Raw genomic sequence first — 17671 nt, forward strand, 5'->3', positions numbered from 1 at the left:
ATCCACCTACAAGAGAATATAGCAGGAGAATCAAGAGAAATTTAAAAAATAATCCGGCTTATAACCTTGATGTGAGAACACCTTAAAAATTAAAATAGGCAGACAAAATGTGCGCTCACCAAATATGTCCTCATCATTATGGAAGTCCTCAGGGGTGTACGAGGAGTACATGGACATGGTGACGCTTTGCTCTTCCACCTGGCGCTGCAGTGCATCGATACGGGCTTCATAGTTCTAGAAAAATGAAGATTTTATTACATTGCAATTATAAGCTGACGCGAATCATCTCAATTGTGTGTCGTCGGATAAGAGCGTCAATCAATGGCAGGGTTTTGTACGTTTGGTCACAGATTATTTAAAACTACGTAACATGTACATCACTCTCATACAAAATCGAAAAACCTATGTTATAATAGCCTACTAAATTTGAGTAAGGACACCAGGCGCCCACTACGAGGAAAAAGGATAATATAGTCCTGCGAGGTTGTTACTAATTTACAAAAAAACATTTTAAAAATTTGCATAATAATTTACACATTATATTAAAAAAACATGACATCTTCATTCTACATTATCAATTTGGTGTTTACAATTTTTAATATATGCATACACAAATATACGTCACGCGCTTTTCTCATTGGGGTAGAAAAATTATTTATGCTAATAATAATTTTCTTCTGTGATTAAAATGACAAAATTGTTATATAAACATTTTCTACCTTTCTCTGTTCCTCAAACTGTTGATCAGCGTGCTCCTTCTCACGGCGGAACTGCTCCTCAAGGACCAGCAGCCGTTTCTGCATCTCCACCTTGAGGTCAATGCCTTGCTTCTCCAGCAGCTCGCATTGCGCGAAGTCCCAGTCCACGTTCTCCGCATCTGCGCTGCTTGCTGTAGATAAATATTCTTTTAGCATGAGTACTTAATATTTAAGTAGCCATTTTGGTCAGGTTCTTGAAAAGAAATCAATTGATTTTCTTATTTATAAATGTTTATTACTTTACGCGTTACCATTAACGTAATACTCATGACGTAATTTAAAGAAAATTACAATAACACAAAGAAAAAATATTATTTCAATCGACTGGATTCGAAGAATATGCACATAAACTACTCCTAAAGATAAGTACGATTCAGTAGTTTCCAAATAAGGAAACACACTTATAGATGCAGAATCGGCTTGAGTCTGGAAATATAATTCTAGAATAATTTGACGATTAATTTTTTTGAAATACTTTAGACTTCAATTTGACATTCGTTTTCCCATTAATTCATTGACTTTTCAGAAAATATTTGTTTAGATTTAATTATCATTATAATGATATTTTAATTAATGGTAATCAAAATGTGTATTTAAAAAATTGACATTGCTACGCCCTTACAGGGTACATGTTTCATACTGTAAACTACTATAAGAACTATTATGTAACAACATGTTCTGCAATAAACGTTATTATTATTATTATTAAATTAACTTACTTGAGGTGGTCATATCAGGTACAGCCTCCGTGTCTCCTTTGTCGCTGACAATCTCTTCGCGCGGCTGGCCAGGGTGCGTGAAACGGAACACGTGGTTCTTGCCCAAGATCACGCGGGAACCACTCTTCAGTATAATTGGCTCTGTCACCTGCACGGCAATGTGTAGACCAGTTTTTTTTTAAGAACATGTTTGTGATAACATGGATACGGTGTTATTTTAACATAATAGAAAAATAATCAGGTTTCACGGAATGATTCTCTGAACATCTCAACCCTTCTCAATCCTGTTTTTATTTGGTGTTATGGTTTCAAACTGTATTAATTTATTCGAAAAATGTACTAAGGCTGAGATTTAGAAAACGAACATCGAATAAGCAAAAATGGCAAGCTAAGCAAATTTTCCGTAATAATAAAACGAAGTTGGTGTAACTTTGAGCAAGAAATTACGATGTAGCAGCTCCTTGTGAAAGAGTTCGTCTAGGGAAGTATTGCCTTACCTTACCTACTAATAATATAATAACAAAAATATAACTAAAACGCGGTTAAGTGACAAAATACTTTTTAGAGATGTCATAAAAAACCATAACCCAGTTTTAGAATATTGAAATGGTTTAATGATATTTCAGCTATGCAACGTTAGGGTAAGTTCCGGTAACTAATTTACCGGAAGTTAACTAATTTTAACTATTTTTAAAAGAGAATTTTGTGCTCTATCTCTTTCTATTTAAAATGAATATTTGACCATTTGTCACTTAGCCTTTAGTTAGAGGACGGCAGTATTTATGTCGGCAAGCTGTAGTTTGAGCATGAAATTACAAGCACATGGGAATTGTCTTATGTCTCAGAGTGATGGGCGCAGTGGTAGTGCCCCTCAGATCTTTGCGATTTAAAGCTCTGAGCGGTACAATTGTGTCGCTTACCACTTATTATTGTCATAGTATCATTGTACTTATTTCTTTCGACTGTACCTGTCTATTACGACTAGCTAGCTATGTTAGGGCGCCATGACATATTACTAAGCTTGTGAGTGCGTCGCAGTCTGAAAAAGATTGGGAACCCTTGATTTACGCTGTCACAGTGCTTCTGCACGTGGATGGCGTCAATGCCTACAACAGCGATTTGCATACATGTCTTTTTATTTCCCTCGTTAATTACTCAGTCTGATTGGAGTTTTATGGCCGTTTTCTTTTAACATTTTATTCAATAAAAGTTAATCGTGCAAGTCAAAAAACTATTTCTTTAAAAGCGTATTTGAGACCCACTCCCTAACAGCATCTTTCAAAACCGGAACGCAGTAATACCCACATTACTGCTTGGCAGCGGATATAAGTAAAGTGGCACATGCTTTCCTGGACCAACTATTTCAAAATGATGTCTATTGTTATTAATAAGTAGATAATTAAATTACATTTTTTTTAATTAAATAAAAAAAAATTGTTCTTAAAGACATTTTCGCCAAACATGATTTAATTCTCTTTGAATTTCGTTGCCTATAAGACAGGCCATGCCTAGTGTAGGAATCAAAAGTAAATCCATACGTGAATTTTTTAAATCCGTCTCGACGCATTATCATCGATCAAAACGTATTTTTTAAGTTTGTGTTTTTTGTGAGAGGACAAATAGATTTTAATTACTTTTTTATGTTATTTTAATTTTATTTAGGTACCGTACCTCACGGCCGTTGACATAGACAAGAGCCTCGCGATGCGGGATGAGGCAGATGACACCATCCGTATTCTCGAAGATGCAGTGCTCGGATAGAATGTGCGCGCCGCACAATTGTATGTCCTGCGGCTCACGAGCTTCGGATGTGCCCACACGCGTTATACCTGGTAAATAATGAATTATTAATAGTAATAATAATAATAATAATAACAATAAAATATATCATCCCTTCTTGGTCTATTATTTTTATTTGACGGCCTCGGTGGCTCATAGGTTTGCACTGTGGGCATTGGATGAGGAGGTCTCAGATTCGATTCTCGATACGTTGCAGCATTGCGTATATTCGTATACCCGTACCACATCACTGTTCTACGAATATCGTAGCACATATTTATATCTACAACTAAAAAAAGTTTAGAGTCGAAGTGATTACTTTGCTATTATTAGTGAATTTTCGGCATAGATCATAATCAATTTAAAAACTTTGTTTCCATAATTGGTCCTTCTGAAAACCGCAGCGAGGTCAAGAAAGAACACGGAACATAAAATAGAGACCTAAAGGATTCATAAAACACTCACCGTCCTTAATGTAATAGATGAGGCACTCTGACAGGTTGGGGTCCTCATTCAAGTTGACAAGATGCGGAGTCTTCTTAGGTGAGTAGACGCCCACGGTGATGCCCTCTTTCACGGCAAGCCCCATCTCAGCGAAGACCGCTTCGCGTTGCACTCGAATTTGCTCGGTACGCTTGAGCTTCTCTTCCCATGTTTCGTTTAGTTCTGATATATAAATAACAGATTTATAAATAAATAGTTAACAAGTAAAATAATAAATCGATGTGTATGTTTATCATCATCATCATCATCATTGAGCCATACGACGCCCACTGCTGGGCATAGCCCCCCCCCCAAACGATCTCCACAACGATCAGTTAGCTTAGTTCTCCTACCGGAGTTCCTCACTTCTGATTCTATCACGAAGGGAAATACCGAGATGTATGTTTATATCGTTAATGATTAACTTTAATGCCAAAGGAGTAGCAATAAATCGATACGATTATCGTGACGACTGTCGAAACGAGGAATTGTCTGTATACGGGGGCTTTCAGATCAAAAGTGACAACTGGTCAATCACGGAGCTCAAGTTTAATAATTTAGGATAACCTTACTTGGAAGTGTAATTTAAAAAAGGCGTACCTGCAATGAGTTTCTCCGAAGCCTGTAGTTGATCGACTGCCTCTTCAGCGATTGTAGTGGCAGCTCGCGACAGTTTCGGCGACAGCGCTTCAGCCTCACTCTTCTTACGGATGGGTGACGAGTTCTCCTCTCCTAAACCCGCATATTGATACATTAACGAGAGAGAAAGGGACAACACGATGTATGATATTTCGGATAGAAGCGAGCAACACGCAACAATGTGTTATCAAAACAGTACGAAGTTATTATTTTATTTATTTATAAAAAAAAGTAAAAAGCCGAAGTAGGTTTATTCGTACATCGCAACTCATTGATGGGAGTTAGAACGAAGTTGGCAAACTAGTTTGCTTACTTACAATGATTTTGAGTTGTTGTGGTTTACAATGATAATTTTTTGTTGACACACGTCGATAAAATTATCAATGACCTTGATATAAATTTGACGTCGCGTATTACTTGCTAGTTCCTGAATTTTTAGTGTGTTGTTTAATTTATCGTGCTTCCAAACCATTTCCGGGACCATTATCAACCATATTGTTACAATAACTATAGGAAATGCACATGAGGTTTTGTGCGGCTCCTTTCCTTATCCAACCAATACTGAGTGAGGTTTTTGTTCCTCTTACATATGTAAAATTAAAATAGTAATATTTAGGTAAATACTGTTCTAAACAGACACAAAATACGAAGACATCATGCAAGGCTGGAAGCTATCAAGCTTGTTTGCCATAACATATATAATAATCGATAAAATACATAGTGAATATCCGTTCGCGACTGTAAAGTTATTACGAAGTTCTCTTTTTTTATATAACTTTCGAACCCAACAAGGGCGTAAAGTAGATTTTTTCAATCCAAAATTTTGTCATAAAGTTTCATTTTTGTCAGAAAGAGATAGCCGCGAACGGTCTTTTATAAAGACGATATGATTGAGAATTTCAAATATACTTGAGAATTATTTTACGTTTAAAGTAAAACTAATAATGTATACGCGATTTCCAGTGGATTACTATAGAAAATAGTTTTAATGTATAATGCTTAACAGAACTAAAAATGAAATGCTCAATCTGAGGAAGATAGAAAATCACACAACATTCATAAATACGTAATTACAAAGAACTATATATTACTCTTCTAATACGTAGATGGAGTGTCCGAAACCAACACCAATATATTATGTTATAAGCGCAGATATAAATATATAACCCCATTTTTATACATATGTATTGCCAAGTGTAGATTATGTAATGCCTACGAACGCCACAAGCTTTGGACAAGGGTGCAAAAAAAATTGCAATTTTTCTATATCCGGGTCTGAGTTGTCAGAGATATTTTTTGCATCTGACAACCCTTCGCAAAATGGAGGCCAAGCGTACAGGTGGGGTGTACAGATGCGATGCATAAGCCTCTTTTTGTAATTTACTTACTCGTTTCTTTCTTTTCATAAAGAACTCTACCATCTGGTCCTAAGTGTTCGGTTTTGAAAGAACAGAAATCGAAATTTAATATCAAGATGAAGTTAAATAAATACGTGGCGTTTATTTCTTATACCTATAGAAACTTCTAGAACATTGTACAGACATTCACACAGCAAGGTCTATCAATCACATGACGACTAACACTCTAACACCCTGATTGATAAACAAACGTTCCTGCTGACCTATGGGGTACACTATTGGCATTTTTAAAAACATTCGAGTTTTCGACTGGCAACAACACAATATGATAGACCGCGGTTTATCATTAAAAAATGAACCTTGTTAATCATCATGGACTGTACTATTGCGCCATCGAGTATACAACCAGAAATAGAGACGAAATAAGGGCCATATATTCCTGGTAACACATTAGCGATACAGCTCTTATAAATATCAACTCCCGTTTGCACTGAAATATAGACGACAGGCCAACTGTGTGTACGTCTCCGTATATTCCAAAAAATATTCCGTATTTATTGTAATAAAGATAATATCTCTAACAATGCCGTGCTGTTCTATTCGGTGGTGTAAGAAAAACAGCAAAACATCTAATTACAAAACAAACGGAATCACATTTCATTTAATTTTTTAAATTAAGGTAATTAAATATTAAATATGTAATTTTGCAATTTTCGTCCATTATAGCAAAGCTCAAGTTAACTGATCGATTTGAAGTGAAACAGTTGACGACACCCATTGATGACACCCGTCAATTGTTTCGAACTCGGGCTGTCCAATCGGAGCGCAGTTGTCACAGCAATGATATGGCAGAATAGTTTTCAAACAAATTAAATGACATTTCGTCTCTATTCCTGGTTATATACTCGATGTATTGTGCACATGGTCACCATTTACGACAAAGTTGAGATGTACTATGGATTATTTAACAATTTTTTTTATAGCAGTACACTTTTCGTTATTAAGCGTCCTGATTTTGATTCAAATTGTAATCGATGCGATCGGGTAGTCTCGAAATAAGATGGGTTTCTGAGCGAAATCAACTATTGTTCCGATTTCCGATCGGCCAGTTGTGAATTGCAATTATGCGCCTCGATTCGGAGGCAATCAAAATCAAGCTGCTGGACAGACTAACGCGTCTACTTGGTCATACTGCCAGATCTTATATTGTATTTTTTTTTAACATTTTAATTTTGTCTTTTTCGCGGGATACTTTTACGGTGGCCATGTTGAAAAAAATGTTTTCTTTTCCTATATGGATTGTAGCCATTGTCAAAAATAAAAACCTTAAGTTGCTATTTTTTTTCAAAAGTCGCAATCGAAGGTTTTTAACGAAACCATATAGTGCACCACAATATTTGACGTGACATAAGGCGTACCTTCTGCGACTTCGATGCCTTCTGCCTTGAGGAGTTCGCGCAGCTTGAGGATCTCCTCCTTGAGTTCGCGGATGAGTTTGGCGTTCGCGTCTTCGTTGACCACAGCTTTGCAGACTATCTGCTTCGCGCGGTCAGCGTATCTATTAAAGATAATTTAATAGATTTATAATTTAGGTCATAATTGATGACGTCATAATATATACACGTTGGCATTATTTTATGTCTCCATATTATCACAAATACATTTCGATCAAGTGAGTTTAAATATACGGAACAGTTAATATTGTTATCCCCATTTGATGGGATTTACATAGTTGAAAAAAAATGTGGGTGAACTCACAAAAATATCGTGAAACTGAAAAATATCTGTATCTGTATTAATAATTACAATCAATTTTATTTTTCTCTTTACAAAAGTTTACAGAATTATTTTTAAAATACTAACAACCTCGCAGGACTAGATTACTAGCATCATAAACAACAACTTTTGTTCCATAACATTTAATAGTTCGTCAGATGTTACTTTCATACAAAAATAAAAATGTTTTAATAGATGGTGTATTATAGCGCTAGGTTGTTAGTATTTTAAAAGTAAACCTGTATATGCCAATTGGCTTGTCTATTCATTTTAATTATTAAAGGAAATGGTTTTTTTTATTATCGTTTCACATAACAACAATTTTATTGAGTAATTTGGTAGGCACTTTTTTTCTATCAATTTGTTATTGTAAATTGTCAGAAAAATCTTGTTGAAATTATCCCGCGTGCAGAGCGACATAACTGTTACGTAAGCTGTCACTCCTCTCGCACCGCGTAGCTACCTCAGGAACCGGCTCAGTAAAGCAGTAGGCCTGTAGGATTTACCTGAGCGTGCTAAGTGTCTCGTCATAATTAATATCAGCTGGTGAGATGGCAGCAATCATAGCTGTTTTAGAGTTGCCGCCCAAGTTCTCTCGCAGCAGCCAAGTAAGCACGGAGTCTCGGTAAGGTATGAAGTCTGCCTTCTTAGACTTCTTGCTCTTTGACGCCTATTTTACACAGAAAAATATGTTCAATTTACAATTTTCAAACAATTAATAAACTGGAAAGACAGACGATTAAAAGTTTATGAAACGTATATGTTTTCTATTACATTACATGTGGTTATTTGATGTGGTCATCAATTTTATGTTATTAGTACGTTGTTAAACAAAAGTATTACCGAAAAAGCTGGATTATTTCTATCTTTATCTATATTCCCAATATCTTTTTATGTGGTGATAATTATCTACACATAACTTCAATTAACTCTTTCACTGCGGGACCAGCGATAAATTATATTTTAAATTGATGAAAACAAATGCTACGTTATGATTTCTTTACAAGCAGAATACTCACCGACTATAATATTCCAAATGGAAGAAGTGCAAAAATAGCAAAATATAATGAGTAAGTGTTCTTATAGTAAATTAGCTTCAGTGTTCAAATAATAAAACAATATTCTATAAACATGATTTTCTAGAAACATGATTGGTTAAAATAGCAATAGAAAGATGACATGATAAAATAAAGTAGGACAAGCAAAAAAAGGACCATCGACAAATAACGTCACAGAAATTTCTTAAAGTACCGTTCTTGCCCTTATGTTCACATTAACAATGTCACATATTATGGCACATATTTCTTTATAATAATAAGTGACGGGACGAACAAGTCCTGGGCCTTGTGATAAGCGACACGCCAGTCCATAGCAATTGCAATGACACTCAGTGCTTCAAATCGCAAAAATCTGACAGGCAGTGCCCTTGCGCACGTCACTCTGAGACATAAGTTGACAAGTCCCACGTACGTATAATTTCACCAGCACCCTTATTACCCTGCAAAACCGAAATGCAGTTATGCTCACATTACTGCTTGGCGACAGAAATAGGTTAGGTGGCAGTACTTCCCTTGACGAACTCTTTCCACAAGGAGCTCTGCTGCTGTTAAAGATATTTCTTTAACAAATGTGACGCTTAAAACCTGTTAAGAATGAAATTTATGTGACGCCGTTTTCGTATGGCATCTGGGACTATACCCAAGTCAAGTAAAATAATAACTGTGGTTATATTATTTACACTTGTTACAATTGAAATAATATTTACTACAAATGAATTGTATTGCAATTGCGTTTTCGATATACGTATACTAACGATTTCAGCAAGCGCAGATATGACTTTTCCCAACGTTGTGAGCGACTTGTTGATGTTAGCGCCTTCCTTGAGGCGCGTGCCTTTTGCGCCAGTGGAGTCCGCGCGTTCCGATCCCGCCAAGTCCACTAGTGATATCTTTGATACCTGATGAGCAGTTGATGGGTTAATTTTTTTTAAATTAGAATTAAGTTTAATTTAACTATCGTATCCTAAAAGGCCTTTTACGATGGATATGCTTTACGATGTATACTTCAAACACGAATAAATTTTAAAAATAAATAGAAATTTTAAAGTTTAAACAATTTCAAGTAGCATAATGTCAATCACTGGCTAGAGCATGTGGAAAGAATGAGAGAGGATCGGGCTGCCAAAAGAACGGATTTGGAGCAACCTACGGGTCATCGTCCAGTAGGCCATTCGAGGTATCGCTGGATGGAGTCGCCAAAGACCTGAAGGAGCTGAATGTGCCCGAATGGTCGGAATTGGCCCGAAAGTAATAGCGTACTTTGTTCTCGGAGGCCAAGATCCACTTCGTCGTCTTAGAGTGAAAACCTCATATATGATTTCTATGTAATTTTTCAGGACCAAGACAAAAATGTGATGTGTAAAATGTAGTAAACGCAAGAACGTTTGTAGTTAGCATTTTAATTAGTTAAATTATACCTCTTTAAGATTATTACTTTAATAAAATATTTGAGCGAGAAGTTTATAAGCTTTTCTTCCACAAAAATCAGTAAAAACGAACTATATGAAAATGCGTAGGCGAGGTTATCACTCTAAGGCGACGACTTCGAGTATAGTAAGTATAATATTATTGATTCTTCGCAAAGTATTAGGCCCCAAAATATGTACTTGTAAGTATGAAATCCTAGTTTTGAAATATAAGTAAAATTTAAAATGAAAATAGTGTTCTTATAGTTCAAGTATTAAATCATTTCAAGTCAGCATAATGTATTGATACTTATATTCGGACCCCAAAATACTGTAAGTAAGATGCCCTACGTTTCAAATATAATATAAATGACTTTGATTTTACAATCAAGTAATACTTTATGAAATTCAAGTATTAAATAATTTCAAGCCAGTTGTACTGACACTCGGAAAAGCATTAAGCTCCAAAACATTGTAAGTCTTAATGAATCAGTTAAAATTAACTGTTTTAAAGTGCAAGTAAATTACCTTCTCGGACATCAAGTCGGTGGTTCTATCGTGACGCTGCTGCGTGAAGAAAATCGTAAAGACAGCGTGCGAGCGTGACGAAGTCTCGTTCATGTTGGTTGCCGCCACCGTCCTAAGAAAGAAATCATTACAATTACGTCACACATCTAAGCACAGGTCTACTATAAAGAGTAAGGTAGTTATTATTTATTATCAATCACAAAAGCAGTATAAGGGCGCTTTCAATTAGACGCTTATAGAAATGCTACAGTGGCTCTGCGGCCGCGACACTTCTAATTTTCATACAATTTTTAGAAGCGCAGTTGCAGCGCCACTATCGTAACGCGCGCGCGTCACTTTTGCAGTCATAATTAGTGAATTAAAATTACTGAAGCGCAACTTTATTTAGTCAACTTTGCTACCATTTCTCGTGCTTGTCAGATATTACAGACACTCCATAGTGAAAGTTCTTCAATAGGTTTAACGAATCTCCATTAAAGTGCCACCCACCTGGCCTTATTTCCTTCATCAATAAGGTCGTAAATGTCCTGGTAAGATGTGACGGCGAGTTTGCTAAGGTCCTCCACATACGGTCCAAGGGCTGGGTGCTCGCGGACACGAAGATTGCCTTTGTTTTTAGGGTTCAGCAGGTCGCGTACTCGCTCGCAGTAAATCTCCATGTAGGATACTTCGACCTTGGATAAAAAGAAAGTATAGTGTGATGTATGACCTAAGAAATACAATTTAAATATACGATTTCAAGGTCAAGCTCTTTGGATCCAAAAATGTACTTTCAACTTTAGTTTCGATAATACACAGAAGGTGATGAAGTGAAAGAATGTAATGAATATAAAGCCTGTACTGAACGCGCAACAAAGAGAGTCGCATTACTCAGGAAGACGTTAACTATACTCGTAAATTTTAATGCGGATGGATTTTCGAAAACGAATTGTGTAAAAGTTATACAACAATATTATTTAAAAAGAGAATTAACAACGAGGTGATGAATGTTAGCGATAAAGTGGAAGAAAAAACATTCTAAACGTAGCTATTTCGTAATAGCATTTGAACAATATCATTATTATATTATAAATATTATATAAGTATACTATTAATTAGACCTTGTTTTTAATTATACTAAATAAAATATAATTTCTAATTTCTTAATTATACTAAATAAAATATAAAAAAATAAACAACTGCGCAGGGGAATGACTCGCGGCGTAACGTAAATAGAATAGTAGTAAAATAGCTGTCCTTCGAGACAGGTTAAAGTGTCTAATTAGCCACACTGATAGATCTTAGGTATATTTTAATTTTTCTACAATAAATTTTTTTAAACAAACCACAAACATACGCGATTTAAATCCGGAAAAATAGTTTAATTTCCTATGTGTAACAATCGCGAAAACCTAAGAACTCGATATTTTCTACAATAATTAAATTTTCTGACATTTTTTGCTGTAAACCGTTGTCTTTACGGTGGCCATTTTGAAACTTTGCAACATGGTCGCCATCTTGAACATTACCATTATAATTGTTTTTCTTCCAAATAAAAACTGTCTAGGGATGTAACCCAAAGCTACTTTATACATTATGAAATAAGCGCCAGAAAAGCCTCTAGTGCAGATGTACATACATAAAAAAATAATATACTTACAGAATACTTAAGGTCATCGGATGTAGTCTGCTTAATGCGCCTGAAGAGGTCCTTGCAGATCTGAGGGATGATTCCTTCTTGGCTATCCTCCCCACGACCCATCATTGTGTACGATTTACCTGCCCCCGTCTGGCCGTAGGCGAATATGCATATGTTGTAGCCTGTTAACAATTTAAAAAGTTTAAAAAAACACAACACATGACCGCATAACTGAGCTAAAATAATGCTAAGCAAAAATGGAGCCGGACTGGACATTTTGTGAGACGTGGTGGTGACAGATCGGTAGATGACATCGTCAATGTTGCTGTATATGTGGAGGACTACGGGAAAGAAATGTCGAGAGATTTATGCTCAGTTAAGGGTGAATAGGATTGTGTATGATGACGATGCAACAACTAAACAGAATTATTCTCGTCAATCTAAACAAAATTATAACAGTGAATTCTAAAAAACAGAAAATTTAATAGAGACTTAGTTTAGCCTAGAACCAGCTAGCTACAACGGCATAAGCGCTAAACGTTCAATGTACTAAACATTACGTACGTAATTACGTGCTTCGAATAATTATTTACGTGGACTTGAAGCATGTACTTATATTATGCCCTCAGTTTTATCAAAAAACCCAGCTGGGATTGTTAAATTTTTTTTTTCTAGACCCTATGATATTTTTATATTATTATTAAGATTTCCAAACTAGCCGATCGCACGCGACGTGCATCCATCGGTTATCCGCCGCCCTTACCAGGTAATACGTTCATCAAGTAGGGGGCCGTCCCACTGGACGCCTTCCGGTTCGTGGTCTCCATTCAAGAACCTTTCTGCCACAACGGCCGTCAGTTCTGCGAGCTATGTGCTCTGCCCACTGCCACTTCAACTTGCTAATCCTTCGAGCTATGTCGGTACTTTGAGCTTTTTCATGAGGCTCTTAATAAGTGACCACGTCTCAGAGCCGTAGGTCATGGCTGGTAACACACATTGTTCGAAGACTTTTGTCTTCAAGGACTGCGGTATTACGGACGAGAAGACGTCCCAGAGCTTCCCGAAAGCTGACTCGCGTCGGATTCGACGAAATTTGAATGGGATGTTTTTATTGCACTGGGAGTTTATATGATCAAAAGAATAATATTATGTGGGTCTGAATCACTTCACATATTATGTGCATGGAGCCTTACGTGGTTAGAATACTAACATGAGTTGAAAAATATATTTTTATTATATGTTGGGGTTGTACACGCAAAATAGGCGCTTGGACGTCGAGTTGCAGACAACATCCCGTTACACCATACCATACCCTAATATATTGGGGATGTATATTCTGTGATCTGCTACAGTCCATAATCTTATCATAATATGAACCATAAGACCCTGTACAATGATAATGTAATATTGCCTTAGTATCGGAAAAAAGAAACACTTCATTACCGTTTTTAATGAAGTAACCTGTACGCGTCCGCCATTCCTATGTATAGCATTATCAAGTAGCGAGCGTGTTGTGCCAGTTATTAAATTGTCAACAATTTAATATACAGCGCTCGCTTTGCAGCTATTTCGCGTTAGTGTTGGCAAGTAAGGGTTCATTATGTACTATAAAAATGCTAGAGGTTGTGTGAACGCCATAACTTTATACAAAACATAATAAATTTACCAAAATTAAAATTTTAAGTTTTTGTTGACACTTTTTAGATCTGTTTTTGTAAGGCAGTAAGTGCAAGCGTCTACTTCGACCGACGACGATTTAGTTCCGTAATAATTAATTCGTCATAATTTAGAATTGGTGCAACCAATTTAATTTATAAAACAATCTCTCACTAAGTCTGCCGTGACCATGGGACTAGTAAAGAGCTCGAAGAGTTAGTACGTTTGAAAAAATAAACATACGCGATTTTAGACCAGAAACAAAAATAGTTTCATTTCCGGTTTCACACTTTTAAAAATTGCATACAAGTACAGTACTTAAGCCTGTCATCAGTATTGAATTTCACATTTCACATGCACAGGTAAATCTCTAGCTTGGAATAATGATAAATGTTTGCTTCTCTGACTTTTAACACGGAACAGTATTTGACGGCTACATAATTTGTCATTTCACAATATAAAATTCCCAGGCACATTGCGATGTGCCCAATTCTACTATCGCCAACTATATAGAGACATAAAGTATGTAGTGCGTAAAATAATGTTATTTGTAATTAAAATTTTGTTCTTAGAATTTTATTTCCAGAGAAAGTACTTACTTTTTATACAACAATAGCTGGCAATGTATTCTTAGGCTCATTCTAGGCCGTGGAGTCGAGCATGCGTGAGAATTCGCGAAAGATTTTGGCTCGTATCTAGTTTGTAAGTTACACAATTGACCATAAAGTTCATTGCTATGTACAATATCGCTACAAAAATTCGCTTCCAGTCCGTTCCGCCACAATACAAATTGAGTCTAATGCAATTTTGGTTTTATATGACACGAGTAGATTACTTTTAAACAAGTCTTAACAATCTCAATCGGAATGGTGTAATCTTGAAAGTTGGTAATAACACGATGGATTTTAGTAATATTCATTGTTGCAACCATTTCGAAACGTTCTACTCTCATTGCAGTTTGTAAGGCCTTACGATGTCAACGAATGGAAAACTTTAAAAAAATCTTACCATCAAAAGCATGTTGTAACATCTCCTCGCCGATGTCTTTGTACACCATGACTTGCGATGAGAATTCCGGATCACTCGGCTGTAACAAACATTTCTAAATTAAACTTCTTTGTAATTATTATTATTTATTTATTATTTATAAACAGTTAGGTAAATAACAATTAAAAAACTCAAAATAACTTGAACTAAAAAATGTCTGTAAGTTGTAAAATTTCTTTGGAACAGGCAATTGGCCATACTGCCAGATCTTACATTATAATTTTTTTTCAATAATTTAATTTTCTGACTTTTTTTGCGGGAAGTCGTTATATCTCTAAAGCGGCAATTTTCGGGAAATAAAATTTCAATAGATATTTTAGTAAATTTCAAAAACCTTTATAATATCATTAATTTATTGGATTGAAAAAAGTAATAAAATTGACATGTCAATTCATTGCTTTACTTGAGAGGTAATCTATCAAACCATTAGGCTAGTATGGCATTCTAATTCGTAAGCCCTGAAAAAACTAGACTATTTCTACATTTAATTACATATCACTGTTGATAATATTTATGATATCGTATCAGTGCAATGCAAATCTGTTTCAAATGAAACAAATTCTACTCATTTCTAAATAATGCTATTGCACTGAAAGGCAAACTTAATAAGTACAGAGTACAGTTGGCTGAAAGCAATTAGTTACATGTGCAGCTGACTGCACTATTGTAATTTCTGACTACAGTTGAACTGTACAGAATTTAATTAACATCCGAGGCTCCTTTTGTTGCCGACCTATACAGAAAGGGTACACGAACTGAGCTATAAAAACTATCGAGATTCTTGGTGGAAAATTATACCTAACGTCACTTACATAGCATTAATAGGAAATTAACTATGAATGCATGTCATGATAATAATATCGCACGTTAAAATCAACCCGTCATTACACTTAACTTTTAAATCATGGCCATATTTTTTTTACGATACCAATAGTGAGGGGATGAACAAGTCGTGCGCCGGGTGGTAAGTGACACGCCTGTCCATAACAGTTGCAGTGCCAGTTAGAGCTTTAAATCGCAAGGATTTGAGGGGCACTGCCACTGCGCCCGTCACTCTGAGATATGAGTTGAAAAGTTCCATGTGCCTGTAATTTCATCAGCACCCTTAAAACCGGAACACAATAATGTTCACATTACCGCTTCGCGGCAGAAGTAGGTAAAGTAGCAGTACTTCCTTCGATAGTTGTCCAAGTTCACAAAGAGCTCTAGTGCTACTAAAGTTTCTGAAATTAAGTAATTGTTTTCAATGTGCCATATTAGAACATTCACAGAAATTAAGTCTCAACAATTATAATAATGTCCACTTACACCAAAGTCTTACCAATTTATTGGTTTAAGACGTACTTACGTCTTAAACCAATAAATTGGTAAGACACTCTTAATACAAAGCATTAAGAATGTCTTTTGCATTGCAAGTATTGGTTTAACACGTACTTAAAAACTCTTTATTATATATTATCACATTAATCTTAACGAACTTTTAGTGCGATCCGCACCTGAATCACGTGAAAATATATGCAAAATTACATAATCACAAAACCAAAATAATTTAAACCATAAAATAAAATGAATTAAGACCATTTTATACGGAAGTATAACGGGGCTGCATAAATTACAATAAAATTAAGGCTAGCTGCCAAAATCTTCATTAAAATTGCAAACAAGTACCAAATGCTTTCGACTTGAAGCAAGTCTTGTTGTAAAATGTTTGTATAATTTGTTTGGGTCGTCAGATATTACGAGTATTTCAGTTTAGTCCATGAATTAAAATTTCCGTACTTATAAACCTACTGTAAGGGCATGGGTTAAGGGTTCTAAGGCCTTAAGTCAGAACAAACGATAATGTTGCTGACATTATTGCTTGGCGGCAGAAAAAAGTAAGGTGAGGTATATGTAAAGTTCGTCCAGGGATACTTCCCTCTTTCACAAGGAGCTCTCTGCTACAAAAATCATAATGCAAGCTACGTTTTTTTATAGGTTTGCGAACCTCAGGTTAGCAAAGTCTAGTTTGGGTCATTTAGCTAGAGGTTATTAAGAGGTTATTACGCTAACACAAGAACAGAAAATACTAGCGATCATTGATATACTGTCTCCTGTTTTACTGTGGGCAAGGTGCCTATAAGAAGATGTAATTGGGCAATATAAATAATAAATCCCTTCATAATTTTTAAGGTCTCATGAATTTTGAAAAAACTGACAATTTGTATGGCGCTTTTCAACTACACACTTAGATTATCATTATCAAGGTCAAATAATCATTTATTCCATAGATAACATTTTTACACTTGGAAACGTCATTTCGTCGGGGATAGTGCAATAACGCGTAACTAGTATTGGATTATAACTTTCCATTTCGGTAAATTAGTAGCCAAATCAAATACGCGGGACTGTCGTGCTAAATAAATTAGCGCGATTTACGGGAATCTGTTGATATAATTTCGTAGACAACGTAACTAATGTCTTTTTTACTGTGCAAAATTGAAAGTCGTAGCCATTGAAATAAGAAATTTATGATCAGTACTTGAACAGTAGGGCACACAGAAATGTCAGTAGTTTTCTTGCCGTAATGTAAATGTACGTAAATCATTAAAATTTGTCAGTACGTTGTTGACAATTCCCTACGTAAAAGTAGTAGGCGGCAGCAACGCAGAAAGCACTTTGAAAATCGCACTGTAAAACCCGCAGTTGGTATTTTGTGATGTAATGAAACGGGGTCCCGTATTATCATATCCTAATATTTAATTTAAACTGTCCATGTTACTGTCCATAAAAGGGTTAAGATTTTTTTTTATCTCATTGCAATAAAATGTAAATTAAAAGAGAAGTATTTCAAAACCGTTTATACG

General features: G+C 35.6%; 1 protein-coding gene across 12 annotated transcripts in view; it reads right to left on the reverse strand.

Annotated features, from left to right (window-relative positions):
* Nucleotides 1-17671, reverse strand: part of LOC113231582 (kinesin-like protein unc-104) — a 72208-nt gene that overhangs the window by 30507 nt on the left and 24030 nt on the right. For 6 of the 12 annotated variants that reach the window (XM_026465944.1, XM_026465939.1, XM_026465943.1 and 3 more), the window contains exons 4-18: nucleotides 14787-14865; nucleotides 12144-12304; nucleotides 10994-11178; nucleotides 10505-10616; nucleotides 9326-9469; nucleotides 8532-8534; nucleotides 8019-8182; nucleotides 7155-7294; nucleotides 5767-5805; nucleotides 4340-4471; nucleotides 3722-3922; nucleotides 3149-3306; nucleotides 1478-1625; nucleotides 720-889; nucleotides 120-234 (exon numbers count right to left, since the gene is read on the reverse strand). In XM_026465944.1, coding sequence (XP_026321729.1) covers nucleotides 120-234; nucleotides 720-889; nucleotides 1478-1625; nucleotides 3149-3306; nucleotides 3722-3922; nucleotides 4340-4471; nucleotides 5767-5805; nucleotides 7155-7294; nucleotides 8019-8182; nucleotides 8532-8534; nucleotides 9326-9469; nucleotides 10505-10616; nucleotides 10994-11178; nucleotides 12144-12304; nucleotides 14787-14865 — 1951 coding nt within the window. The remainder of the gene's footprint in view (nucleotides 1-119; nucleotides 235-719; nucleotides 890-1477; nucleotides 1626-3148; nucleotides 3307-3721; nucleotides 3923-4339; nucleotides 4472-5766; nucleotides 5806-7154; nucleotides 7295-8018; nucleotides 8183-8531; nucleotides 8535-9325; nucleotides 9470-10504; nucleotides 10617-10993; nucleotides 11179-12143; nucleotides 12305-14786; nucleotides 14866-17671) is intronic. The other 6 variants (XM_026465946.1, XM_026465945.1, XM_026465936.1 and 3 more) reach the window with 3 other exon arrangements.

The sequence above is a fragment of the Hyposmocoma kahamanoa genome, unplaced genomic scaffold, assembly GCF_003589595.1.
Source record: "Hyposmocoma kahamanoa isolate Upper Pololo Valley unplaced genomic scaffold, ASM358959v1 65, whole genome shotgun sequence".
Classification (NCBI taxonomy): domain Eukaryota; kingdom Metazoa; phylum Arthropoda; class Insecta; order Lepidoptera; family Cosmopterigidae; genus Hyposmocoma; species Hyposmocoma kahamanoa.